General features: G+C 40.1%; 2 protein-coding genes across 2 annotated transcripts in view; one reads left to right on the top strand and one right to left on the bottom strand.

Moving 5' to 3' along the window:
• LOC147180497 (uncharacterized) overlaps positions 1-3,800 on the bottom strand; it is a 30,911-nt gene extending 27,111 nt beyond the window's left edge. Inside the window, exon 1 of the mRNA XM_086072136.1 lies at positions 54-3,800. Coding sequence (XP_085928262.1) covers positions 54-106 — 53 coding nt within the window. The 5' untranslated portion in view covers positions 107-3,800. The remainder of the gene's footprint in view (positions 1-53) is intronic.
• On the top strand, positions 441-27,635 carry LOC147180496 (uncharacterized). Its single transcript, XM_086072147.1, has 52 exons — positions 441-670; positions 3,957-4,010; positions 6,790-6,879; positions 6,974-7,018; positions 7,106-7,150; positions 7,241-7,303; positions 7,980-8,033; positions 9,052-9,078; positions 9,729-9,797; positions 9,931-9,993; positions 10,071-10,106; positions 10,188-10,229; positions 10,404-10,481; positions 10,636-10,689; positions 11,205-11,270; positions 11,923-11,967; positions 12,031-12,072; positions 12,168-12,215; positions 12,702-12,789; positions 12,880-12,915; positions 13,918-14,091; positions 15,205-15,294; positions 15,474-15,557; positions 16,780-16,850; positions 16,943-17,131; positions 17,233-17,395; positions 17,486-17,572; positions 17,651-17,758; positions 17,854-17,948; positions 18,030-18,180; positions 18,280-18,390; positions 18,480-18,644; positions 18,705-18,791; positions 19,302-19,442; positions 21,564-21,662; positions 21,740-21,832; positions 21,947-22,086; positions 23,099-23,225; positions 23,315-23,395; positions 23,488-23,586; positions 23,724-23,771; positions 23,899-24,081; positions 24,184-24,314; positions 24,395-24,467; positions 24,536-24,610; positions 24,684-24,809; positions 24,908-25,003; positions 25,200-25,409; positions 25,491-25,668; positions 26,773-26,887; positions 26,975-27,147; positions 27,231-27,635. The coding sequence occupies exons 1-52, from the start codon at positions 596-598 to the stop codon at positions 27,316-27,318; spliced, it is 4,971 nt and encodes a 1,656-aa protein (XP_085928273.1). The 5' UTR covers positions 441-595; the 3' UTR covers positions 27,319-27,635.
• Positions 27,636-27,734: the final 99 nt, after the last annotated feature.

Genomic DNA, 27,734 nt, shown 5'->3' with positions numbered 1-27,734 from the left:
TTAAAGTGAATGAGGAAATACAAATTAAAACTTGTAATTGTAGATCGTCTCACCTGAGGGCACACCATGTCAAAGCTGAACACGGCAAGCTCATCTTGACCTCCATCTAAACTGGTCAGTGAATGCAACACTTCCACCTGCGACAGTTACAAATGTTGCACGAAACACTGAATTAATAAAAACCTGAAAGCCTCTTAGTTAAAAAGAAAACAAAGTTATTAAATATGAAGTCTCTTCATCTCACTATATCAGTCCCCATTTTAGTCTGTGACAAAAAAATTCACACTTACCCAAATTCAGATGCCTAAAGTCATTATAGGCAGGACGATGTCCAACAAGTTGCGATGTGACTGGTGAATGTAAAAAAGCCGCCTAGTCAGCTGAGGCCGACCGAGCGTGTCGTTTTGGGCTGGACGTCGCGTTTGGACCTCCCCTCTCTCAGGGTCACGCAATCAAGAAGCGTGAACACGAATGTCAAAGCAGCGCGGAAGCTAACGTCGCAGTCACAGCATCCAGGCGAGCGGGTGCGGATGCTCTCATCACTCCTGACTGCTCGGCTTATGAATTGTGTGGAGAAGGAGACAGAAAGAAAGTCATGGGAAGAAGAGAGTGGCTGCTCCCTCTCATCCTGATTGCTGCGATGCTGGCAAACGCGGGGGCCAAGAAGAAGGTAAGAATATTTGACAACTCATTCGGAAAACTTGATATGAGAGCAAAACAAAAGTATTTCGAATTGTCCTAACTTTTGTCAAATGTGTATTCCGTGTTGGATAAAAAAATGTTAGCCTCAACTTTTGGCGTGCTTGCAACAGGAGTGCCTGCCAACATCCTGCATCCTGACGAACGGAGTTTGTTTGTGTGACTGTAAGCATGCAGCATGCTCTTTGGCGGACCGTGTTGGTGGGCCTTTGTGTGAGATCTCTCAGAGGGCAAAGGACAGAACGCTGAATTAAACAAAATACTTTCAAGTGATCTGAAACGGTGCTTTCCAAACATTAAAGCACAGCGTCAAACTCAAGGCCCGCCACATCACTTCCTTTTTTTTTTGTATTACTTTTTTTCTCTCTGCAAGCACTTTGAGATTTTGCTGATGAGAAGTGCATTACAAATTGAATATATTATTATTTGGCTATTATTTTTTTTAAATCATAATTAATCACATGACTTCAATAGTTAACTCACGATTAATCACGAATTTTATATCTGTTCTAAATAAAATGTACAATAAAATATTTTGTTTTAAGTTTTCATACCCTTGCTAACATAAAAGTGGGAAAAATGTTAAACTAATAGAAATATGGCTACATCTTTTAGTCATTGATACAGTAATTTCATAATAATTCATAAAATTGAGTTAAAATTAAAAGCATGTACTGTACTGTAAAAAACGAGTGTGATATTGATTTGTGTTGAGGTCATTTTTTTGCCACTAGATGGCATAATTGCATTTGTAAGATGGTGACAGCTCAGTGCATTTTTCTTTTCATATTGAGAGCTGTCTAATCATTAACTTGAAGTAACTTGTGAAATTCTGCACATTTTTTTAATTGTAAAACTACAACTTGACCCCAATTTCCACAAATGTATGCATTATTATTACATTTATTTCTGCAAAATTATGACTTGGACGTGCCTGCTGTGTTGCGATTAAAATTCTTTCAGCACAGGCTTTCCAAGTAAGGGGTGCTCATTAATCGTGCGTTAAAAAAAAATGGTGTTGTTAAAGAAACTTTAAATTAACACGCTAATTTTGACAACCCTAATTATTATTGTTATTCTTAATAATAATAATAATGTTATTATTATTATCAACTTCCATGATGCTTGCTAAAATCCCTACCAGCATTTCAAATTAGTGTAGACATAATAGTGTAGATATTGCAAGTATTTTCTTGTCACCAAATCTCTTATTACAGTAACTTAAGAACTAGTTATTTGTCAACGTGTTGTGCGCTGTGTATGTAACAATATGAGGAGGTGATTAAACATTGATATGGTTTCATAGTCAGCAAGGGCCCTCCAAAAGAAACCGTAGCTACAATTTACAGGTACATGACATGTTTTATATTAACGTAATTTCACGGCATCGGCTTCCACCAGAGAAAAATGTCACAAAGAGAACTGTGAATATACTTAAATATTGATGACCTTGTCTACATTTACACTTAAAATGTACTTATGACAGCATTGGGTGGTCACACAGGTTAATTGTGCCTTCTGCCATGTAGTGGGAGAGCATTAAATTCTACTCTCCGTCAAACTATGGCCCGGGGGTCATTTGTGGCCCACCATCCAGCTTATTTGCGTGCAGCATAACACCTAAATGCTGCGTCACCATGTTTGCTTCGGAACTTGGGCTCTACTAATTGGCCTGAGTCTGCCTACCTCAGAGCCCGACTGGCTTTATTCAATTAGAATTTATTTCATGTATTCAGGACTCAAAACCATTCAGTCATTTATAGACCAGCAGCTGGATTGCAAAATGGCATTCTACAGCTGACTGGGAGCCTGTTTCAATTCTTTAAAACATAAAAACAGAATTGGCTTCAATTTATGTGAAACAAAAGTGTTCATTTGTCCGTTCATATATGTAGCTGCGCTTGCTGCAAACATCAGCAACTTTTTCAAGGGTGTGGGCAATAAACTACTACTATGTTGCTAAGTTACACACAAATACTAAACAGCACCAGTTCAAATGTCATTGAGGCATAAATCAACATAAACAATAAGCCTGACTTCCATCCATTGGGTTGAAGCCTATCTCAGCTCATTTTGGGCAAGATTATAATAGTTTGGATTTTTCATTTAGATTTTTCATGATCGCTAGTTTTAATTTAATTTTGACTTAACTAACCAAAATGATACAGACCAGGCCAATGATGGTGATGAGATGCTCATGCTATATCATCAGGTCACCATGGCCACCTCTTGCCCTGCATTACACATGTAATCACGCCAAAATAAATCATATTTCATTTCAGTACAATGAAAGGGACACAGAGTGGCCACAACATTAGGTACACCTGCAACACCTTATTGTGATCTAATACAAGAGTTGATAAAAATAAAAATAAACATTACTTAAGACATCATTATACACATAATAATAATAATAATAATAATATTGTGCTGGTTGCACAACATCACACTGTGTTCCTGTTCTGGTTACTATTTTTATGAAAGAGGCTAAGTTCTAGCAAAGATCATTAAATACCACTGCCTCTAGATCAGTTTCACATTAGAAAAATCTCACAAGGCACAGCCAGAAATGCCATTCATGGCACTGGTTCATTATATAACTTCCGCCACCTAGTGGAAGAGCATTTAATTGTTCTGCCTGTCACTTTGCTTCACTGGCATCGATATTTAAACAAGGACAGATGGGCAATTTTAGTGGCGTTATGTCTGACAGCTGTTTTTCTCTTTTTCCTATGTGCAGAATTCAAAGTTGATCTCAGTTTTTTCCCCCCATCAAGTCAAATTAGTGAACTTGACTACTTTATAACTTGTTTCCCATGACACACAAATTTGGAAATCACTGGTTTACTAGTAGAATCTACAGTCGCTTCAGTGGCCATATAATACCAATCATAAACAGTAGCTTGCTGGCATTTTACTGTGTAGCACTTTGAGAGAGTTGAAATATAAACTGCATTACAAAAAAAATATATATATAAAAAAATATATATATATTATTATTATCCATTAAGTGCCATTCTGTTGAGCAAATGCTGAAGGTTTAGACTCATAACATTGAGTTTGCCGTGTAATTTGATGACTCGCTGCTATTGGAAGAAATTGATCCCATAAATCCCCTCCCTCCCTCCACGCACGCACACGCACACAAACACATAAACACTCCTCCGCAGGCAGCCCATCAAACGCATTGATCGCCCATATGAGCCGATTGGGTTTGCAGAGGAAGGCCTGACACTTGCCTGTGTAATGTGTTTCAGTGTGTATGCAAAGGAACGTCTCCGTGTCACTGTGATGGAGTCAAAGGCACCAGGGTGAGTAAAGCGTCTCTTATGTTTTTTTAAGTATGAGTTGTATGTGGTAAGTCTACGGTACTGTATGTATTTGGTCAAGTGCCATTCATTTGCAGTCTGGACGCAGAGCGGTGAGCATCTTCTGCTCTCAAGGGATTGTCTGAATATCCAAAAGTCCTGAAAAATAACATAAAAAGTCACTCGATTTGTTGCGTCACTTTTTGAAAAAATAGTCACTAGACAAGTCAGAAAACAAAATGTATCAACACAGAGAAACAGCACCACCATTTGCAGCATAACAGCTAAATGCCGATGCACCATGTTTGGTTTGAACTCTGGGTTGCACTAATTGAGCCAAGTCTGCAGATCTCAGAGCCCTTCTGGGTTTATATTCAACCGGCATTTTCAGGATGTAAAATATTCAGTGATTTACAGACCAGTAGCATCATTTTAAAATCTATGCAATATTTGTGATACATAGATAAAAGTGGCAAGTGAATCTACCATTAGGCAATTACCTGAGGCCACAAGATTTCTAAGGACCCCAAGTGTCTCATAAAACCTGCTTTGTAAAGTTGTTTCAATTTTAAGCAATTAGTCTTAATTCACACATCAGAAATGCTCAACCCTATAAAGCCTGAAAATTTTAATATATGAGGAGGAAAAAAATCTGATTATTTGTAAATAGAGTATTTATTGTTCCTATTGAACAAACAAACAAAAAACATTTTTGAAAATCAACTTCCACATATGACTTTTGATTTGTGTCATATTCGATACATTCGGTCACAAAATCTTTAAATTTGTACATTTATACCTGTCAAAAATATAATAATAAACAGACATATCAAACATATTAGTCAGAATATTTCCCACTATTAATACACATAGGTGTCTCTCCTTTCTCAATTGGGGCAATCTTGCAAGGTCCATTTTCTCACTGCGATATGCAAACGGTGCATTCCCACATTTTGCTCAGAATTTTGCACCAAATCAAAGCCAAACATGGATTACTAATCTTAAAATTCTCTCCAAACTTGAAAATCGGACTCTAACGGCACCAGCCATGAAAACCATCTCACATTACTGTTAAGTGTACAGTGATACTTTATCCTTTGTGTATTTTGGCAACAGAATGTCAGATAGGCTACGTTGTGTTAAGGCACCTGTGAACTCTTATAAATTGTGAAAAAAAAGCATAGTATGAGTATAATTTATCCATCCATCCATTGAATTTTCTCTAGCACTTATGCTCATGAATGAACTGAATCCAGGACCAGTCGCTAGTCACTCCCTGGGCTAAATCTATAAGATATATCCTAATAAAACCTATGACATTCTTTCATTCCATTTTTTTTTTTATCCTAGGACATCTGCTTCGTTTAAATAAGTTTGCTCAGTGTGTGTACTCTTCTATGAACAATTATTGCATTAGTAGCAACCGTTTATAACCTGTTTATAACAGTTTAGCATTTTTTCATCCGGCCTTACATTTTTTACATCTTTTCCTAAGTATGTTTAATGCAAAGCAATACATGCATAGATACACAAACGCAAACAGGAATTAGCTTCTCAACATTCTTGATTCCTACCTTATTAGGAGGGAACAGATGGAGTCAAATCCAAACTCAAGTTCTGTGGTCTAAACTTTCGCCCTTTTTCATGACTCCCATTTAAGGACCACAGCTGTTACCAGGAACATGTAATATTATTCGTTTGCACTCAAGGGCAGACATGAATGAATGAGACAAGAATCTCAATAGAATGAAGAGAAGAATAATCCATATTCAGCCACACTCAGAGCTGTTCCAGCAATTTGACAAAAATATTATTATTAAAAGAAAATAAAAATATTTAAAAAAACAATTTCACCAGGCTCAATGTGTGTGCAAAGTTTGGTGAGTTTTTATTTTTAGGCCATCAAAAATGTGATTGATTACCAAGAATAAACTTTATAATAATTTCAACAAAAACTGCCCGGCCCTAATAATAATAATAATTCATCAATTTTATTTTATTGAAGTAATTGCTTTTAGTATTTTATTGAAGTAATTACTTATTGTTAGTGATGGGAAAATGTCATTAATTTTACCATCATTACTTATAATTTTCTCCTCACGATACGATAATTATCATAATATTGTGGGAAGGTTGGCGATATAGAAAAGCCCACAATAATGTGTAAAAAGATATTGTAAAATAAAAAAATAAAATACATTAAAAAAAATGTTTAAAAAAAAAAGCACATATTGTTGTGTTTGGCTGAAGCAGGCCAAAAGTTTTCTTTTTTTTTTTTTAAATGGAGATATTGAAAAATATTTGCTGGTATGACTGATTTATAGGAGTGCTAACCGCTGCAGCGAGCAAAACATTCCTGTTTAAAATTAAATTGCACTAATAAACTAACCACCAGAGGGTGCTAGAACTGCACAAATGAAATACAACCTCACCTTTCTAACGGATGGATGTGCTGCTTTAAATATTGTGACACAAAGACGACAATATTGTGGCATCCCTGGACCAGATGGATCATAATACACATTTAAATCCCCCAGTGAGTATTATTTTCACTTACAATCATCTATAAGTTAATGAGAGCACACGTGAAAATGGAATTGATGTGTTGATATGTTAGAGTAGCTTCTTATTATATGACAATATTTTTTAACCTGGCCAGATTTATTTTCTATAAAAGCTCCCATTTGGATCTATTTATCCACTTTCTATAACCCTTATCCTCTAGGCAGGATGCACTCTGGACTGTAAATTAGTTGGTAAATTACACACATTTCCCTCACAGGGAGACAGGGGTTCTCCAGGAGACCTCGGTCCGACAGGACTCGAAGGCCGCAAAGGAAGTGACGGTCATGCTGGGCCAATCGGACCAAAGGTACACTTCAGACTAATTCCAATCCTACTAATATTACAGTATATTGTATGTAAAGACCATAGTGGGAATCATTATTGTGCTCTGTATTTGGCAGGGCAACATTGGGCCTAACGGACCCGTCGGCCCTGCCGGAGATCCGGTAACAAAACACATCACAGTCTTGTGCCTGTTTATTGGACATCATCTAAAGTTATAATAAGTCACGGTTGTGCTGTGTGTGTTCCAGGGTCCCGAAGGCAAAGAGGGTTTTGCAGGCTCTCAGGGTTCACCGGTGCATTTTAACTCTTGTTTAATTACCTCATGAGTTGCTGTGTTTGCTCTCTGATTGATGTTCTGTTTATGCGCGTGTCTTCATTCACAGGGCTTTCCGGGTCTGCAGGGTCCATCTGGATCACCAGGGGCTCCGGGCTACAATGGAACAGATGTGAGAAAATGCTTCAAGTTCATGTAACATTATTGAAGAGTTTCTCTGAAAAGGAAACTCAATGGAATGATAGCGGCACGTGTTAACATTTAGTCATCAGTGCGGTTTCCTTTTTTGATACTTTGACATTTTCAAATTTTGAATTGATGCCCAACTATGGAAGCGTATTGCATTCACTTGAGAAAAAGAAAAACTCCTGTTTTCCTAATTTTTTGAGGGAGCTTTGTTTTTTGGAGTATTTTTTTTTTCTGTCAAAAAAAATATCCCCCAAAACAGGCAGACAAAAATATTTTTAAAAAATATTCAGAACAAAAACTTGTGGTTTGTTCTCTAATCTCTGAGGGGAAACCCCTTAAAAAAAAATCCGGAAAAACTAAAAAAATATATATACTAAAAAATATTCAATAAAACAGGGAAAAAAACAAAAACAAAAACAAAAAAAAGCTTTTTTTTCAAGTGATTGCAATACTGTACAACTATTCACTGTTTTAGTAAGATTTTTAAAAAATTTTTTTATTATTTCTACTCACTGTATCTCTGTTCAGAATGAACAAACTGTTAACATTTTAGGCATTGTCATGATTATGTGACAAATGTGCCTTCAAATTTTTTTTGAAATGCTCTGTTACGAATTGCAATGTCGCTTCACAGGATTTGAATTTTTTTTTTGTTTTAGGGAGAAGATGGACTTCCTGGTGCTAATGGGTTCCCTGGACTTGACGGACTTCCTGTAAGATAACAATGCAATTCAAACATTCCTCTGAAGTCGAACCAAGTCCAGATTTGTTGTAACTTTTTTGCTGATAAAAATGTTCCAACCTTCTTGTTCAGGCAATGTTTTACGTAACATGTTTACATTCTTCCTGTTTTTTATACGAGTATATACAATAACCCCCCACCTCCATACAAGGGCTAACGTTTTAGACCAGTCCGGCAATAAGTGAATTCTGCTAAATAGAATACACTATAAAGATAACCTTAGCATATTTTGTAGCATTAACAGTACTGATTTTAAAAAAAATCTTTAAACACATTTATAATATAATATAAACATGTTTAAAGACATATCATACACTGAGAGAGAGAGCAATAGCAATAGATGAGGCAAACATTGCTCAACCAGTGTTACAGTAAACATCCCGTTATTTCCCCACAAATTTAACTTATCCTCTCACAATATACATCAATAATCATTCCCAAAGACGTACGTTATAAAATCAATCGACAGCCGCCAGTTTCCGTAGACATATAAAGCAAGATTACAGATGATGTAACATAAAATAATTTTTAGCACAAGCTAGGTTGACTGAATACGGTAGGCCTACTTCCTGCTATCGATCTTCTTCTTTCTAATTGAAACGATAGTCTACTTACTGCCATCTGGTGGCCAACAGTGGTACAGTCAAAATGTATGTGACCCCACGGCAAAATAATCTGTACACAAAATGGTTCATAACGCCACAAGATAGCAACAAAGGACGACTTTTGTCACTCCTCAACTCACTTCATCTTAGTTTCTTGGTACCAAGATGCCACAAGAAGCTATTTTCCCAGCTTGCCAGCTATTCTCCTAATTACAAAACACATTTCAGAAGATGGAATGGATTAATTGGATTGATTAATGGCATCTCCATTCATTATATTTTGAGTTTTTCATGACACCATATTTGCCTCATGATTGCCATCAAATCCTGTATTTAATATTTAAACTGAACTCACTTCTTTTCTTTCTTTTTTTTTCCCCACAGGGTCCACCGGGTCCTCCTGGGCAAAAGGTAATAAAATACATGCTGCGCCAGCTGAGGTCAGTTGCTAAGCACTTTTTATACAACAGTTTATTTAGGAAAACTATAAAAGTGCCCAGGACTGTCCTTTTGGAAGTTTGTTGGCAGGATCCTGCCTGATGTGTACCCCCCCCCCCCCCCCCAAAAAAAATAAAGAAATTATAATAACATGACGCGGCACTAACAGGTGAGCCTCCCCGAGCTCCCTGAGCTCATTTTGGAACACGTTCAAGTGGGACCAATAGCTTGCTTGCTTCAATATTAGCTTTGGAATATGCTACTATACTGCTGAATTGCACCTTCAATCACACCCGATATATATATATATATGTGATTCATCAATTAATCAAAACAATCATTAGTAAGCAGCTCTAAAATTGAAAAATGTGCAACTCATTCATGTGATCGTTTTCTGAATTACTGCTAACTTTCTTTGTTTTTTTTCTTCTTACAAACTATCTTGTGTTTATTTTGTATATCGTCATCCTCTTAATATAACTGCCTACGTCATTTTTGTGCCTAAATCATTTCCTCATGATGCAAAAATCGGAAAAAATCACTTAAGCGATTATTTTAAGAAGGCGTCGATATGAGGAATAAGCGGTTCGGAAAATGGAAAAATGAATTGGACCTTTCCGCAGGGTTCGTTTGCAGTAATATCTCCTGCAACTCCGGGGGCACCAGGACTTCCAGGAACAAATGGAGAATCGGTAAATGCTTTCCAAATTAACGGTTTTCATAGGTGTTAACATACAAAAAAAAAATAATAATAATTTTTGAGCAATTTGAGTTTATGTTGTCTAAATGGACCATCTATATAATGGATCATGTATATAATGTTAGGGAGAGCCAGGTTTACGGGGAAGCCCTGGACCACGGGGAGACCCGGGATTGCATGGCCCTGAAGTGAGTACATTGGTTGCATTCTGCAGGATTAAAACAGCATTGACTGTAAATGTATATTGATGATTCTCTATTAACAGGGACTACCAGGACGAGAGGGGATACCGGGATCAAAGGTAATACGGAATATTTCTGCCAAAAAAAACAACAACTTTATGGCTGAATATTGAGGTTTGTTTTGTGTTTTAATCTTCTAGGGTCAAGGAGGCAGAGGTACCCTCGGACCAGCCGGGCCAAAGGTAATTTATTATTAAAAAGACGCTGGTAATGTATTATTCATGCCATGCCAAAGAGAAGTGTACGTCTCAATCAAATAGAGCATTATAATCATCGATATTTAACCTTGCAGTTTAAAATGACAGAATCTCATTGGTTGTATTTGCCATCAATAAGTGATATTTGTCTTAATTTAGGGGAGACAAGGCCCTCAAGGCCCACCAGGACCACCGGGTCGGGTTAGGGACTATTTTTCTGGGAGCCTTGCCTACAAGGTGAGTCTGTAAAAGTCAGTGTGCATGTTTTACGGTAGAACATTAGTTTTGGCTTCACATATTCACATTTGTGTTATTTAGTGCTTGATGCAGAACTGCAAAGATGACATGTTGTTTAAGGGCACTAATGTTATTCATGTGAATTGGGTGCTAGGGTGCCAAAGGAGACCAAGGAGATACCGGAGAAAAGGGCTGCAAAGGTTCTCTAGTAAGTCATTAAAATGAAGGGGGGGGGGGGGGGGAGACATGATTTTAAAGTGAAGTCAAAATCCCCACGTGGACATAACCACATAAAATGATTTTATTTTGGGAAAATATTCCTCCTTACTTATTTGTTCAGTAAATCCCAACTTAATTCTCGTAATGTTACAAATGTGTTCCCTATCTAACTTTCCCCGCGTAAAAAATGACAAATGTATTTTTGTTGTATTACTTGTATTATTCTCATGATATTAAAAACAAACTATGTATATTAAAAGTTATGATGACAATACTAATAATATTTTAATTGTTATTATTATTATTATAATTATTAATATTATTTTTATAGTTGTATACCTACTATGTTGTAGAAAATAGTAATAGTACAACTTTTTTTTTTTTTTTTTTTTGCTCTTAAGTTAAATTTTCTTTTCAGGGTTGACCAAATAGTCTTTCACGTTTATTATGTTAGTTTCATTATTATAACTAACCAATTTTATGTGTGTACTATTCTCCCCTCAGGGAGACCCTGGTGGCGGCTACTCCATAAAAGGAGAAAAGGGAGAAAAAGGCCCAGTGGGTCCAGAAGTAAGTTAAGTTATATATATATATATATTAGTGATGGGAAAATGAAGCTTCGTGAAGCACTTGTAATATTTTTTGACTCCTCTAGATGCCACTCTTGGTTGAAAGATGCAGTGGAAATGTAATCAATTTCCTTTGCACTAGCCTTTATATTTAAACCAAGAGCACCATCTAGGGGAGTCAAAATTTTTTCCCATCACTAATATATATATATATGTTTGCATTTTTTCTTTTAGAGGAGTCCATTTAAAGAACTAAGGACAGCAGAGGGCAGTAATATGCAGCACTAAAGTCAATGGGCTCTGCACGTCCTTATTTAATAGAATATGTCACAACAGACTGAAATATTCTCATTGAGAATTAAACGTCTTTGAAGGGCGTCACCGTTTCGAATGAGAACAAGAATGTGTTCGCCGTAATACAGTTTTGGCCACGCACCTCCTTCAAGGCAGACCTTGTGAATAATGCAACAGAAGCGGTTATTGCGTTGATGATGACTGGCATGTAATGTGTCTGGACCAAAAAGAACTCTAATGGGAAAATAAATGAGCGCAATGCCGGCGGCACCGCGTCGACTGTTCTCGTTCTCGCAACCACAAGCTACTGATTGAATGCATGGACCCAATGTCCTCACTGGACCTAATTGTCCTTGCAGGGAAAGACCGGGAAGGATGGCGACCCCGGACAACATGGATTTGCGGTAGGGATGCCGTTTGCACATTGTGGCGTTATTGGCTTGATTATAACATATCGTTGTGTTTAGGGAAGGCCTGGTCGTCGAGGTGAACCAGGATATCCAGGATCGGTAATCACTTATTGTTCATCTCTAATTGCAGTTTTTTTTTTTAATGGGTTGCCTTGTTTGATTAAAATCTATGACTCTGCGCTCTGTCTTTCTAGGGTGAAAAAGGAGACAGAGGTCCACCTGGTCCACCCGGGAATATACTAGTAATGTATCAATTTCATATATTGACATGTATTTGGTATTTTTAAAAGATATATATTCGTGTTTCTCGGACGATTAGTGACTGTGAAGACAAATTCCTTGTGTGTTTTTACATACTTGGCCATTAGATCTGATTCGGATGTGCATCCAACAAAACTCATTGCAGCTCTGCTTACCCTTTGGCTTTTCATTTACAACTGGGGTGTCACATTGGGGGGATTGTCAGACAGTGTCGTGTAACGGACAAAGAAAGTCATGGCGGTTATTATATAAGCCCCACTCACGCAGCTCGTTCACAGAGAAAGATACAAATATTTACTTGGTTGTTTAATTTCACCCTTGATGCACCCGAAGACTGAACTGTTTGTATACAAGTCATTAAAAAGTTCACTCTCCCATAATATGTCCGCTTTAAGGTTCATCAAGAATTAATGAGAGCTGTGCACCTTCTAAACAATGGGTTTTTTAAAGTGATTATTTATTTGCAGGTGCTGCCGACCGAACCTGTTAGACTGATAAAAGGATACAGTGGAGATCCAGGAAATACGGGCCTACCTGGAATTCGTGGACAACCAGGTGAATAACCATGCATGCAGTAATATACCTCCAAAAACTTGCTATTACAGGCGGGTGAAAAAAATAAACTTTTTTTTTTTTTTTTTTCAGGCGACATGGGACCACCTGGCTTTGACGGCCCTCCAGGTTCACTAGTCAACCGAATTACAATGCATGGGCAAAAGTATTGGGACGACTTGGCGAGCTGCGGCAATGACGACTTGGCTAGCTGTGGCGATGCGGCGATGACGACTTGGCTAGCTTCGGCGATGCGGCGATGACGACTTGGCTAGCTTCGGCGATGCGACGATGACGACTTGGCTAGCTGTGTCGATGACGACTTGGCTAGCTTCGGCGATGACGACTTGGCTAGCTTCGGCGATGACGACTTGGCTAGCTGTCGCGATGACGACTTGGCAATGACGACTTGGCGGTGACAAAGGCTACTTGGCGGGGACGAAGACAACTTGGCGGGGACGAAGACGACTTGGCGGGGATGAAGGCCACATGGCGGTGACGAAGGCTACTTGGCGGTGACAAAGGCTACTTGGCGGGGACGAAGGCTACTTGGCGGGGATGAAGGCCACATGGCGGTGACGAAGGCTACTTGGCGGTGACAAAGGCTACTTGGCGGGGACGAAGGCTACTTGGCGGGGACGAAGGCTGCTTGGCTGTGACAAAGACGATGTGGCTGTGACTTGATGCACAAACCTCCACACATAACAGGCAATGCATCCACACTGACTAGACAAACAACCGACTAAACACACCAACACTAATGAGACACACCTGGGGAAGGCAAGACACGCACACAGGTGGACGTGGTTAGACATAACGAGACAAGGGAAGAAAACCAGGAACACAAGACAAAAAACACCAACCACAGACAAAAACAACAAGAACACTCATCACAAACAAAAACCCAACCTCCGCAGAACCGAAACATGACAGATGGAGCCACTTTTTTTTTAGTCACCCCTAAAACTCATTCACTGCCATTGACAGCTCATAGACGTCAACGATCCATTTTAACTGGGCTGGCAGTGAATGAGTTAAGTTGTGGGTTGTGTTCCAAGACTTTTGCCCTTTTTGTGCAAATACGTGTGTACATACACATTCCTAATCACCATCCACTAAATGTTCATATAGGAGATTCAGTTGATGAAGGCGGGCCACCAGGTCCTGACGGTCCGCCGGGTCCCAAAGGAGATCATGGCGACCCGGGTGCAAATTATCCAGGGCCTGCTGGTCCAGACGGGGCTCCTGGTGATCAGGGACCGCCAGGGGATAGAGGCCGAAAAGGAGACGCTGCAGACGCTACTGGTATGTGTTGCTGTTTTTAAAAATACTCGATGTAAATGTTACCCGAATTTTGTCCATTTATAGTATCCAAACTTATACACTAGACTTTACACAGATCTCACAACTGGATCGGGATTGGACGATAATTAGCAATTTATAAAAACTCATTTATCAGATGTAGAATGTCTTAATTTACCCGATCGATCTTTATCGGTCCACGAAAAAAGACATTCATTATATGTTATATTTAATGTTTATCAGCATTTTTGAAAAATTTTAGGAGTTTATTGATTTTTTATTTTTTTTTACATGCATTTCAATTGCCGTCAATTATAATAATATCGGTGACCAATTTTTCGTTATACAGACAAACCAGATAAAGAAATTCGCCGGTAATAATCAGAGGTTGCAAATGCAGTCCAGAAAGTAAAAACCCTGCCAAAGTTTGGCTTTCACCATTGACGCTAGCTAGCGAGCTAGCGCCCTAGCAGGTAAACGAGCACCATGCCAGCTAGCTAGCACCTAGGGCTAAAGCCAAACTGTGGCAGTTTTTACTTTCTGGACCTGGATTTGCCACCTCTGGTAATAATAGACACGCCACATTGGTCCATCTGTTGTGGCTCAAGTTGTGCCCAACTCCTCAACCCCTCCCCTCTCCTATGGTAGTGTCACATATTTGTGATGTCATAATGCGCACGACCTTTTGTTCACAAAAGATGCATCATGGCAACATGGCAGTCGCCAGTGTGGGCTTTCTTTACTGTGTCTCCCCAAAATATTACCCTCGAAGTTTTTTGTTGCATTTTTAAAGCTTGACTGGTGACGGCATTTTAGGGTCATCCTGAAATTTCACTGATGAATCTCCCTTAAAAAAAGGGATTTAAATTTTTTTTAATAATGTGTTTATGGCACGTATATATGAAACAATCATCTCTAATTGCTCTCTTTGCCATAATCTGCTATATCAGCATAGAACATTTACCACACAAGCAGAGAAACATTACGTCCAATAGGATACAATGCACCTAACATGTTGCTGTGGTTAAACAAAATTTAAATGGAAAGATTTTGTTTTTAATCAATTGCTCATTAGTTTCATCATCATGTGTTAAGACGTCTTTTTGGTGCTTGTAGAAAAGCACATAATCAAAGGTCCGCCGGGAGAGAAGGGCCGCAAGGGTGGACCTGGGCCGAAGGGGTACGTGGGGACGTATGGATTAAAAGGTGAGGAAAAGCATTGTTGAATCTCTTTTGACCTGAAAATGTCATCTGTTTAATTGCTTTGTTGACGGTTACATACAGCCGAGTGCAGTTAATGTGTTCCAAGTCTGACTCCTAATTTGAAGTGAATTGAACATGTAACCTAAAACTTTCAAAAATATCTCCATGGCTGCTTGTTACAGGGGATAAGGGTGACGTCTGCAGAGACTGTGGGGGGAAAGGAAAACCAGGCCCACCCGGTCAACCGGGTCGACCAGGACGGCCAGGTAAAAGTTTCTAATAATTTGTAAATATTGCAATGTTAAAATGTTGCCAGCACTGAAAAAGCAAGGCTCAATGATCTTGCAAATAAAATCTGGCCTTGTACAATTAACTGTCATTGATTATTCGGGCCACAGCAGCAACCATGTTTCAGAGTTGTACTCAAATCTACGTACTGCGGTTAGTGCAGATGTCTGGTGCGAGGGAGACGAGGGTTCATATCCCGGTTGGAGCAGATTTTAGTTCAATTTGATAAAATAATCAGTGTCCAACTATTTAACATCCATTATATTTAATGTAATTTCAAATTATTGTTATTATTATTATTATCATCAATATTATTCCTTATTTTCAGTGACAAAATTCAACATGGCATTCAACAAATTCAATGACACATTTAAGTATTATTTTGCATTATTCAATAAAATTACATACCATGTCACAGAAGTCAACAACAGTACAGTGGTTAAAGCAAGAGACACCGGGTTCGAATCCCAGTTGAAGCAGATGTTAGTCCAAGCCCAATTTCACATAATAATCATTTCATATTGCTATTATAATAAAGCATTCAACATCATTCCACATGCATTCAAATTTCTCCAGAAATTGCACATCTAATTATTATTATTATTAATATTATTATTGTTATTATTATTATTATTACTATCCGTAAATAATCCGATTTTTGAGGAACTAGAGATGAATGAAAACTCATCAAACTTAGCTCATATATTGGGCCTGGCGAAAAATGTGATATTTTAAAGATGCCACACACGATTACAAAAAAAATAAAAAGGGTCTGTAGCGCTCGCTACAGAGGTTTAACAGAGCCCAGCGGGTACAAAAATTAGAGTGGCACATGTAGCATCCCAAGACGAAAAAAAAAAAAATTGCCATACCATATCACTTAAATGATTTTAACAAGTTGCACTTAAGTCGCCATCGCATGCTCAGCTTCCGTAACTGAAATTATGTTGCTCTTCTTTCGATCGAGAACTAGTTGATACCAAATCAACAGCACCTCTGCGGATTGCATTTTAGTCATGTACCCCATTTTGCTTCAATGGACAATCTAATTCCAAAAAATCAGTTCATTGATGAATCACTTATTACAGCTATCTCCAGCCAGAGCCATATATATATATATATATGTATATATATATAGATATTTATATAGATTTATAGATATATAGATATACACACAATTTATATTTTATATATGCTCAGGTAATGATCAAGGACCAGGACCTAAAGGTGACCCAGGTTTCCCAGGAATTACGGGTTTGCCTGGAGGTCCGGTAAGAAATGTAGTATCATTTATTTTATTTTTAATTATTGAATTGCTTTTTAAAAAAAATGTTGTGTGTGTCATTGTCATTCCTCTGCCAAGGGTCATATTGGTATACCAGGTGTTCCAGGCTTCCCTGGCCCAAAGGGAGAGCCATCTAATGATTACAGACCAGGAGAAAAAGGAGAGAAAGGAGACGGAGGATATGTTGGCAGGCCCGGAGAGGATGGCCGCCCTGGGCCTCCAGGATTGCGAGGTCCCAAAGGTGTCCAAGGCCCTCCGGGGGATTCGGTGAGAAACATTTCTAGTTGTTTAACCCTATAAAGCCTTAACCATGAAATATATATGAGAGAAAATTCGGATTCTTTGTAAATAGAGTATTTTCCCTCTAGTTTACTAGCGATGGAGAGAAAGGTTTTCCAGGTCCACCGGGGGCTTTGGGCAGACCAGGACCACCGGGATACCCTGGGCCGGAGGGCTATGGGTCTGTGGGACCTCCAGGAACTAAGGGGAATGAGGGGGCACCTGGGTTCCCAGGGTCACCTGGATTTGCAGGTGTACAAACATTTTGATATAAATGCAGAAATCAGAAAGACAGGGAGACCGACATCATCACCAGATCTATTCTCCTATCTTACATGGCAGGTCCAAAAGGAGAAAAAGGAAAACCGCCAAAAGGTTTTCCTGGACCACCAGGGTATAAAGGTCAGCCAGGATTACCAGGAAGGCCAGGTAACCTACAAGTTTGTATCCAGTGATATGGAGTAACTGATGGAAGTGTCATTCACGCTGACTAAAACACATTTCCAGGTGTTCCAGGCACTCCAGGTGACATAGGCCGTCCAGGCTCACTCGGACAGAAAGGGAAAAGAGGTGACGAATTGTATCCTGGACCACCAGGGTTCCCCGGAGAGAAAGGTCATCTATAAACACCCAATATAGCCACATGTAACTTTATAGTGATGAGTTGGACTACATCAGTACTGAACTACAGGTATGTGTGTGTTATACAGGTGACAGGGGGTTGCCAGGTAGTCCAGGTCTCCCAAGTACTGGTCCTTCTGGTCTGCCAGGTCGACCAGGCCCTCCTGGTTTTCCAGGAGTGAAGGTCAATAATAAACGCAATCTTAAGTCTGAAAAGATACTGAGGACTGGCAAGGCTCAATTTATTTTCTAATGTCATGTTCAGGGTGATGAGGGTTATGGACTGCCGGGACTCAAAGGCGAACCAGGCCCTCCTGGAATTGCTGGTGATGAAGGGCTTATAGGAGACCCCGGAACCCCTGGCCTACCAGGGATACCGGGATTGTCAGGAAAACCGGGGACAAAAGGAGGAAGAGGTTCTCATAGACTGTTCCACATTAAAAATGTCAGTGTAAATCCATAAAAAAATAAAAATAAAAAAACGTGATCATCTGCTGCTTTCATGTTACGTTCAGGAAAAAAAGGGGAAATTGGACCAGAGGGACCTGAGGGTGATAAAGGCCCATGTGACTCTTTACCCGGACTACCGGGGCCACCAGGACCAGATGGGGATCCTGGCCAACCAGGTAAGTGTCCTTCTCCCAAAAAAGTTGTTTTTTCTTGTATGTTCACCTTATCACCATTGTGTTCATTATGTTCACTTCCCTCGTCACAGGACCCGACGGGTTTCCTGGTGAAAAAGGTAACACAGGATTTCCTGGGTTTGGTAATCCTGGTCGTCGAGGTGATCCTGGTCCTCACGGGCCAACAGTACCAGGTCCACCAGGGGCGCGTGGAGTAAAAGGAATTAAGGGACTAAATGGGCCACCGGGCCAACCAGGTATGACACTATATGGGAAATATGTTTAGATGAGTTTTTAATCCACTCGGGTTTTCACAGGATTCAGCGGAGACCCTGGACCAGATGGGTTACCAGGATTTGGAACACCGGGACCGCCTGGAATTATAGGACAACCAGGCCCAATCGGTATACAAATAAAGTTGACTTGACAAACAGCTCAATTTGGCATCTTGCGGGCAGTGTAATTGATATAGGTCACATATTTGATATTTGATATGAATTGCTGTATGATTCTGACCTGTGACTGACTGGCAACTCATTGCGGGTGCATCCAGTCTCTCGCCAGCAGTCAGCTGGGATAGGCTCCAGTTCACCGGTGACGCTGAACAAAATGAGTGGAGGAAAATGTGTGGATGGATGAATTAATATTGGGTATATCTATTTATCCATCATCCAACCATCCATATTCTGTTCTACTTATCCTGATTAGGGTCACAGGAAAAGGTGAAAGGCAAACTACACACTTGTCTGATCAGTCAAATCACATTGCAAATATAGACAGTTCACACCGTCACAGAGTTGGAATTGAACCCAAGCTGCCGACATGAAGTCAGGCCAATAAAGTGTTACATCATCAGAAACTTTTTAGTTGACATATTTCTTCTCATACACCTTTTTTTGATGGGTTGTTCACAGGTGATCCTGGTCGAGGTGGAAAGAAAGGTTCCTGGGGTCCTCCAGGAATGAAAGGGGACCCAGGACCCAGGGGTCCCAAAGGAGCTTCATCTCCAGAACCTATAGAATATCCTGGCCCCCCAGGAGATACTGGCCTGCCAGGTGTCTTAATTTACCAATAATTTATTGTATGTACAGTGCTTCTGGAACGCATTCACAGCCTTTCACTTCTGTTAAAGTCTTATCCCAAATTGGAATACCAAAAAAAAAAGAAGAAAATTGTACAAACACCACTCATATAATTACGACGGCTTATTAGGGCCACGTATAAATATTTTATTTTTTTAGTGGGCGGGGGCAATATTCCGAGAAAAAAACTCACAAATCTGCAAATTTGCGAGAAAAGAACTTTACAAGAAATACACGTAGCGTAGCTATAGTCTAAACTAATGTGAGGATTTGTTAGTGGTTAATGGGACACTGTTTGTAAAATGAAAAGGCAGGAGAGAAACGGATTCATTCTTAATTTAAACTTTACTCGTCATACACAGCAGCTGGAGTGACAACACTTCCTGATCCTCTATCAGCTGACTAACACTAACCAATCAGAAGCTAGCATACTTTAGGTAAATGCAAGTGAATGACGGAGAGCAGCAGATTTGACGCATCAATTTAGCTACTTATAAAAAAAAAAAGACCAAAATGTATGAATATGTCAAAAATAATCCTGCAAACATAAATGTACAAGTAAATATTTATTTTAACAAATGAACTTAAACACTTGATCCTCAGGGTGTGGACCTTCGCAAAGCGAGGTGTCTTTGTCAATGGCAGTACCAACCGCTTCCAAGTGTGAATGCTTAACATTAAGGTCATTACTATCTCCTTATTTGAAAACCCAACTGAAAAAGTATTGGCACAAACATCCAGGTAGTATGTGTATTTCTTATAAGTTTTTTTCTCTCAAATGTGCCACTTTGTTTTTTTCTCGCAATATTGCCCCCGCCCTCTAAATAAATATATATTTATACATGGCCCTAATACGCCGTCGTACATAAAGACTTCAGTACTTTGTTGATGCACCTTTGGCAGTAATTACAGCCTCGTATCTTCTTGAATATGATGCCACAAGATTGGCAGTCAGTAGACCACTGGAGAGCTCACAAAGTGCCCAACGGGTTCTTGGACGCCTCCCTGACAAAGACCCTTCACCCCCAATTGACCTTACCGTAAACCGCGCCCGCGTGACCTGCTAAACCAATCGAGACACAAGACGTCATGTCTGCGTCGGCACGCGAGTTTTGCTGTGGACAAACATAGCAGTCTAGCTCCCGGTGATGCATTGCGTGGTTATCCAAAAGCAAGAAAAAAAAACTATAAAAATGGTTAAACGCTGTAGTCGCGGCTTGTGTAAGAGTACCGTTATCCCGATTGACTAACCGGCATCCTGCTGTGGTCACGGTTTGTGTAAGAGAGATCATTGTGTCCGGTTCCCTTCCCTAAACCCTCAAACAACTACGAAGAATGTCTGCGCTGGATCAAACATTACGGAAGACCACACGACCAGTTGTGAATCCCTCCAAAATTTCCAGCGCACAAAAGTGTCTGCACTAAGGTAATGCTCTCCATTGTTGTTTTTAGCCATAGGCTAACAATAGCTCCGGGTAGCTAACCGTCCATGCGTTTGTTGACTATTTACTATTAATGCCAACAAAACATTAAAACTATGAGGTAATATAAATTCATTCTTACGCTGCTTGACAGGAACAATGTCCAAAAACTTTGATTTTGCTGACAATCAGTCGAAGTGAATAAGGCGTGAGGTGCCTTTCTCTGACTTAATTAAAAATAAAAACCTCCTGTGCTTGCTTCGAAGAGAAATATCGGCGTCCTGAAAATCCCCGACCGAGAAATCGCAAGGAATATCTTTTTCTTTATCCAGATTTGTGCCTCAAGACAATCCCTTTGACTTCATGCTAAGTTTGTGATCTGGCACTGTCACCAGTGGGACCTTATATAGAGAGGTGTGTGTGCCTTTCCAAATCATGTCCAATTAACTGAATTTACCACAGGTGGACACAAAAAAACAATCTTCTCACATTGTCACTATAAGCCGTTATGTGCAGAAATATAAAGAAAATAATTTATTCAAATGTTGAATAAAGCTGTAACAAATGTGGAAACCGTGAAGTGCTGTCAATTCTTTCCGGATGCACTGTATCTGTGCGGCATTTGATATTTATGTGCGTGTTGTGTAATTCTGTGCTAATTGCACTGTTTCAGGTAACCCTGGACCAGTTGGTCCCTGGGGAGATCCTGGAAGTATTGGGGAAAGAGGACCAAGGGGTAATTCTGGAGAACCAGGAAGGCCTGGGGTGAAAGGTGCATATTTTTTCCATAATCAATGTGTACAACATAATTACAATACTAATTTTGAAAATGGTATGTGTTCTGTCCAGGTCCCCCAGGTGACCCAGGTATTCCATCATTCTTGAGAGGAAGACCTGGACCTCCTGGGTTTCCAGGAGATCCAGGAAGAAAAGGCAATTCTGGTAAGTATACCTGAACAGTATGTATGAGCTCTCATCTAATAGCCTGCCATGTACAGTACATTCATCTGTATTCTTTCATAAATCTGTAATTTTGTTAATATAATGTTCAAATAGGACCAAGAGGACTAAAAGGAGACCATGGAACCCCTGGAGGGCCTGGACCAAATGGGGAACCAGGTCGTAAGGGTTACATGGGACAAAAGGGAGAACCAAACTTTGATGATTATGGTCCACCTGGACCGGTTGGACAAAAGGTGAAAAAAAAAAAGACACTAGTGACAGTCTATGGTAAATTCAGAACTCAAAGAGAAGTTGGCCGCCAAGGCAGATGTTTATCAAACAAAAACTCCTCGCTTTGAGGGAAAAATGAAACAAAGGCTTTGAAAAGATAAACTAAAGGCGCTCCAAAAGGGAGGATATCTAAGCTAAAAACAAACCAATAAAAATAGCACTCCTAAACTAAAGGCTAAACTGTGGCTATGTAAAGTTACAACAAAAAGACTCACGAGACAAAGGACAACAAGACAATGGACCGCGACTGTGGATGGGCTTCAGCGATTGTGACAAAACACTTTGGCACAAGACAGGGGAGATACTGACTATTTAACACATAAGGGTAATGGGAAACAGGTGGAGGCAATCAGGAATCAGGGTTAACTATGATGCCACATTAGGAAGGGCAAGTGACCTGAAATGGAAGGAGAGTCAGGATTTTCAAAATAAAACAGGAACTGACTAGACAGTAACGCCCAATTCACACTGACTGCGGAACGGACGCGGTGCGATTTCCGTACGGCCGCTGCAAGCAATAGAAAGCATTTGAGTCTGTGTGTCAATTCACACCAGCTGCAGTGCAGTGCGTATGCAGTGCAGAACGGATGCGGCACTGCGGAAAGTTTCCGCAAGCGTTCTATTTTTTCTGGACGCCGGATTTTCATGAAGCTGAAGAAAGAAATGACACCTAGCTGGACAAGAAATCAAGCGTTGGCATCAAAGTAGATCCGGTATATTTAAAAATAAAACCGTTTGCGAACAAATTTTTTGGGGGGAGGAAAGCTAGCTAACTACATAGCATAACATGAGTCGGACATTTAAGACAAAAAACTAGCTCAGAATAAATTAAACATGACAAAATAACACTATTTAAACATAAAAGATACTTACCCATGGTAGATGAGCCATGGTAGAAGTCCCAGAAATAATGTCCAAAAGCATAAATGTATCACTATGTGTCAATAAGCAATATTGGATGCTCATTGTCCTCAGGGGGAACAAGGATTCACCGACACACGACGAATGAAGGGTGAAAAAGGCCAGCCTGGTTTTCCTGGAGGACCAGGTTCATCAGGATTTCCTGGAAGCAAAGGAGACCCAGGACTCCCTGGACCAAACGGTGTCAATCTCTGGCCATTTATGAGTGCCTTTATACCCTTTACTTGCTAGTAATGGTCTATCTTATTTTTGCCAATCCTACTGTTGCAGGTCCACCTGGATATCAAGGACCAAAAGGTTCAAATGGACCTCCAGGAGGCAAAGGACAGCGAGGACCAAATGGGCCACCAGGCAAAGTCCATTGCAATGACTTAATTCTGAAGAATGTCACTGAATAAGTCTGTATTATATACGATTATTTTTTTGTTTTTCATTGTCTTCAGGTACCGAAGGCCCACCAGGTGGTCTTGGTTCTCCAGGTCCCAAAGGCCACCAGGGACAGGATGGCTTCCCCGGACCACCAGGACAGAAAGGAGATACAGGTTAGAGACAGGAAATTGTGTCAATCTTGTCAATGACAAAGCAGTAATTTTTACAAGAATTGGAATATGTGTTTGTCAAATTGTACTTTCATTATACTGGATGTAATTTCATTGTTTCTATTCCTACTTGTATACAGTTGTAACAGAGGGACCAGCTGGTCCCCCCGGTGACCCAGGACGTCTAGGTGAGTCTCCGACTTCGCAGATATATCAGTTTCGCTCTTCCCACTCGATTCATTCAGAATATATAACAATGATTTAAAAAGATGTTCTGAATTCACTAACTCACGAACTGTTATTCCTGTTTCGTAGGTCCTCCTGGGATTCCTGGTTTGCCTGGCTCGGCTAAATCAGGATATCCTGGATCAAGAGGAGACAAAGGACTTCCTGGACCACGCGGGCTCTCTGGTACCCCAGGACCACCGGGAAGTGATGGACCATGTTTACCCGGGGGAAAAGGAGACCCTGGACTTAATGGCGGTCCGGGTAGGCCAGGTGAGGACAACATTGCTTCCCAAATGTAGTGACTCACAGCTATCTTACATTCATTGTCAAACACACACAATAATGATCAAACTTGGCTTTTGTTGCTCGAAGGTTATCCTGGTCCACCTGGACCTCCAGGCCCTCCTGGACCTGGACTAAAAGGGGACAAAGGGGACCCAGGCCCAACAGGGATCCCAGGTTACAATGGACCAACAGGAGATCCAGGCAATCCTGGTCCACCTGTATGTTGAATCCTCTATTAATTTACATTTAAATCTTGTTTTGGAAAGTAAAGGGGGTCTTGATTGATTTACTTCCCCAGGGTCCAAGAGGCCCCCCTGGAAATCCAGGATCAGATGGTGATTCTGGTCCTCCTGGAAACAATGGGTACCCTGGTAAGATTTAAAATTAAATGTCATTCAAAAAAGTGGCAATCGTCCTAAATGACTTTTTGTTTTAACAGGTGAAAAGGGAGACCCTGGAAATATACCGGGCCCACCTGGTCCGCCTGGATCAAAGGGTTTTCCAGGAAGACCCGGTGAGTACACTATTTAGAACACAAAATTCAGACTCCACATCACTATATTCTTCTTCTTTTTTTTTGTCTTCAGGTGTCAAAGGTGAACCAGGATATCGCAATGTAATATATGAACCAGGACCCCCAGGCTTACCTGGTTCTCCTGGCAACACTGGGCCCCCTGGAAACGCTGGACCTGGTGGACCACCAGGCCAATCAGGTACAAAGTTTAAACTCTCTGTAAAATGCAATATGCATACTACTCTGTAACATGCATACTTGGTACGGTATTATGACTTTATATGTTGTGTTTTAAAGGTCCCCCAGGTCCCAAAGGAGTCCCAGGTTCCAGCCGGGTGGGACCACCTGGATTTACCGGTAACAAGGGAGACAAAGGAGGACCAGGGTTGCCAGGTGTGTACAGTGTGTATGGTGGTCTGTCACTGCAGACCCTGTGATTAATTGTCATGCCAGTCCAGGGTGTCTCCAGTATTTTGCCTATTTTGAGCTGGCATAGGCTCCAGATTCCTGCAACCCTGACAGGATAAGCCTAATAGCAAATGGATTGGTGGACAGTTCAGGTAATAGTTTTTACCTTTCCTTTTTTCAGGTCCACACGGCGGCCCTGGAAATCCAGGCAACAAAGGTCAAAAGGGTTTACCGGGAGATTCTAGATTTGGCTATGTGGCTAATTTCCTGATAGCGCGACACAGTCAAAGTACTCGTTTGCCCGAGTGCCCAAGAGGCACCACCCTTATTTACTACGGCTACTCTTTCCTCTTCATTAATGGAAATGAGCGCGCTCATGGTCAGGACCTTGGTAAGAGAATCTTTCAAGCACCAGAAGCCTTTCTCTATATCGTAATTGATCTTTTGTTTAACATTTCCAACTGTCTGTCAGGCACCTCGGGAAGCTGTCTACCTCGATTCTCCCCCATGCCCTTCCTCTTCTGCGACACGGAGGCAAACTGCCGCTATGCTTCTCGTAACGACTACTCCTACTGGCTGTCCACTGATGCGCCTATGCTTCCGTCCATGGTTGCTTTGACAGGGGAGCGACTTTCCTCCTACATCAGCAGGTGGGACTGAAGCTTTTTGTCTGTGAATATACTCGAGCATTGGTAAAACTGGTCACGTGCTTTTTTGTACCAAAACGTGTTCATATTTTGGGCAAACATGAATTGAAAGTAGTGTATTTTTCCTAGTCTGTACGTTTCTGTGAACAAGCTCATTCTGGTGCCAATGAATGGTTTTGAACGTGGTTGAATTTTGTTCAAGGGTACCAGGTTTTCTCTTGTTAGACTACAAGGAGAAAACCCAAGTAAATACGCCATAAACTAGCCTTAATTAGTTTTGCGTATCAACAAAAAGGAAAATGTGAATTTTGGTTATGGAAAGAGGTTTTGCGAATAACCACTGGCAAGACCGGATACACGTTGCACGTTTTGACACGTTTGTAGTCCCAAAGCAATGTCGGACGATAAAGTAAGGTATGTTTGGGGGGACGACGAAACAGAAATCTTTTTGGAATTTGAAAAATACTAATCAGTAAACTTGTACATGTACACTGTAAGATTTGTATGAAAATGTATTTATTTATCTGAAAAATCTGACATTTCATTTAGGAAACAGGTTGCAGTCTGTTTCATGTTTGAACAGCACTGAAATAAAATATGAAGGCTTAATGTTCCATTAATATAACATTCTTCCATGCTTAATGTGTGAATCCTAACCTTAAGTAAGACGTTTTGTTGAATATTCCCATAAAAAAATTATATTTAAAAATCGATTCAGCCGCATATCGAATCAATTCGAGAATTGCGCGCTGTAATATCGCGATATATTGCTGAATTGATTTTTCTAACACCCCTAGATAAGAGTAATAAATGAAAACCAATGAAAACAAAAGAACTACAAGTTAATATTTTGGAATGATGAACTTCACCTCTGAATAATGCACTGAACTAGCTCATTAAAAAAATTATAAGCAAAACTTTTAACTCGTGTGCGTAAAAAATGAACTTTCCCAACACTGGTCTTTCATGTAGCCAACATGGGTTTAGCCGCTTCTCCTGTTTCTGGATGGCTCCCTGTATTTTGCTCTCAGTCTTTAGATCTACTGAGTTCTTCTGTCTTGTCATCACGGTCTGACAACACTGAATATCTGAACACTTTTGTCTTAGGTGCGCTGTGTGTGAAACTACCTCGAATATCATAGCGGTCCACAGTCAGACAACTCTGACCCCACAATGTCCCAGGGACTGGGAGTCCCTCTGGAGTGGATATTCATTTGTCATGGTAACAAATCATTACAATGCGTATTTTCATGCTCCGTATTCTCAGCATTCAATAAGTATGTCTCCATTTTGGCTTTTCACCAACCAGCAAACAGGTGCCGGTGCAGAAGGCTCTTCCCAGCCGCTGGTGTCTCCCGGTTCGTGCCTTGAACATTTCCGCCAAGTGCCGTTCATAGAGTGTCATGGCAGAGGGACGTGTAACTACTACCCTGATTCGTACAGCTACTGGCTGGCATCCCTCAACCAGTCCGACATGTTCAGGTACATTGGAATATGGATCCAATTCACAAGCGCTTTTACATCTGATGACTCATGTGTGTTTTTCTTTGCTTCTTCTTTTACAGTAAACCAGTTCCCCAGACGGTGAAGGGGCCTTCTCTAGAAAACGTAATTGGCCGTTGTCGGGTTTGCCGCAAAACTGTAGTCACCTGAGAAGTGTGATGGATGTACAGAGATACTTTTGAGCACATTTTGACATGACAAGTTTTAGCACTGTTTGGTTTGAGTAAATATTGTGTAGGGCTGCACTTGAGGTCTTCATTAAATCAGATAAAATCTTTATTTTCTCCAGTGAACCAACATTTTTAAAGTTTATTTAAATTTACAAGAACAAATAAAACATGTTTTTGTTGTTGCTTTTTTGTTGTTGCTGTTTTACTTAAAGCAAAAAATGCAATGGCCAAAAAGATGATCCTTTGACAATTTATTTTATTTTATTTGTGGGGTCTGGCAATTAAATGTTTTAAATCGTAATTAATTGCATGACAGTTAACTCACGATTAATTGCAGATTTTATATGTTTTAAATGTACAATAAAATTGTCAATAAAATATTTGTTTTCCAAGTTT

This window comes from Leptonotus elevatus, chromosome 1, assembly GCF_054856555.1.
Source record: "Leptonotus elevatus isolate MCC_2025b chromosome 1, RoL_Lele_1.0, whole genome shotgun sequence".
In the NCBI taxonomy this organism is placed as follows: domain Eukaryota; kingdom Metazoa; phylum Chordata; class Actinopteri; order Syngnathiformes; family Syngnathidae; genus Leptonotus; species Leptonotus elevatus.
This window is presented reverse-complemented; position numbering and strand designations above follow the sequence as displayed.

Excerpts from the sequence above, each read along its gene's own strand:
- LOC147180496 (XM_086072147.1), top strand. The coding sequence starts at position 596 with ATGGGAAGAAGAGAGTGGCTGCTCCCTCTCATCCTGATTGCTGCGATG. Across the intron at positions 11,271-11,922 it reads AAGGCCCAGTGGGTCCAGAA|GGAAAGACCGGGAAGGATGG; the intron begins GTAAGTTAAGTT and ends TTGTCCTTGCAG. Across the intron at positions 22,087-23,098 it reads CTGGACCGGTTGGACAAAAG|GGGGAACAAGGATTCACCGA; the intron begins GTGAAAAAAAAA and ends CATTGTCCTCAG.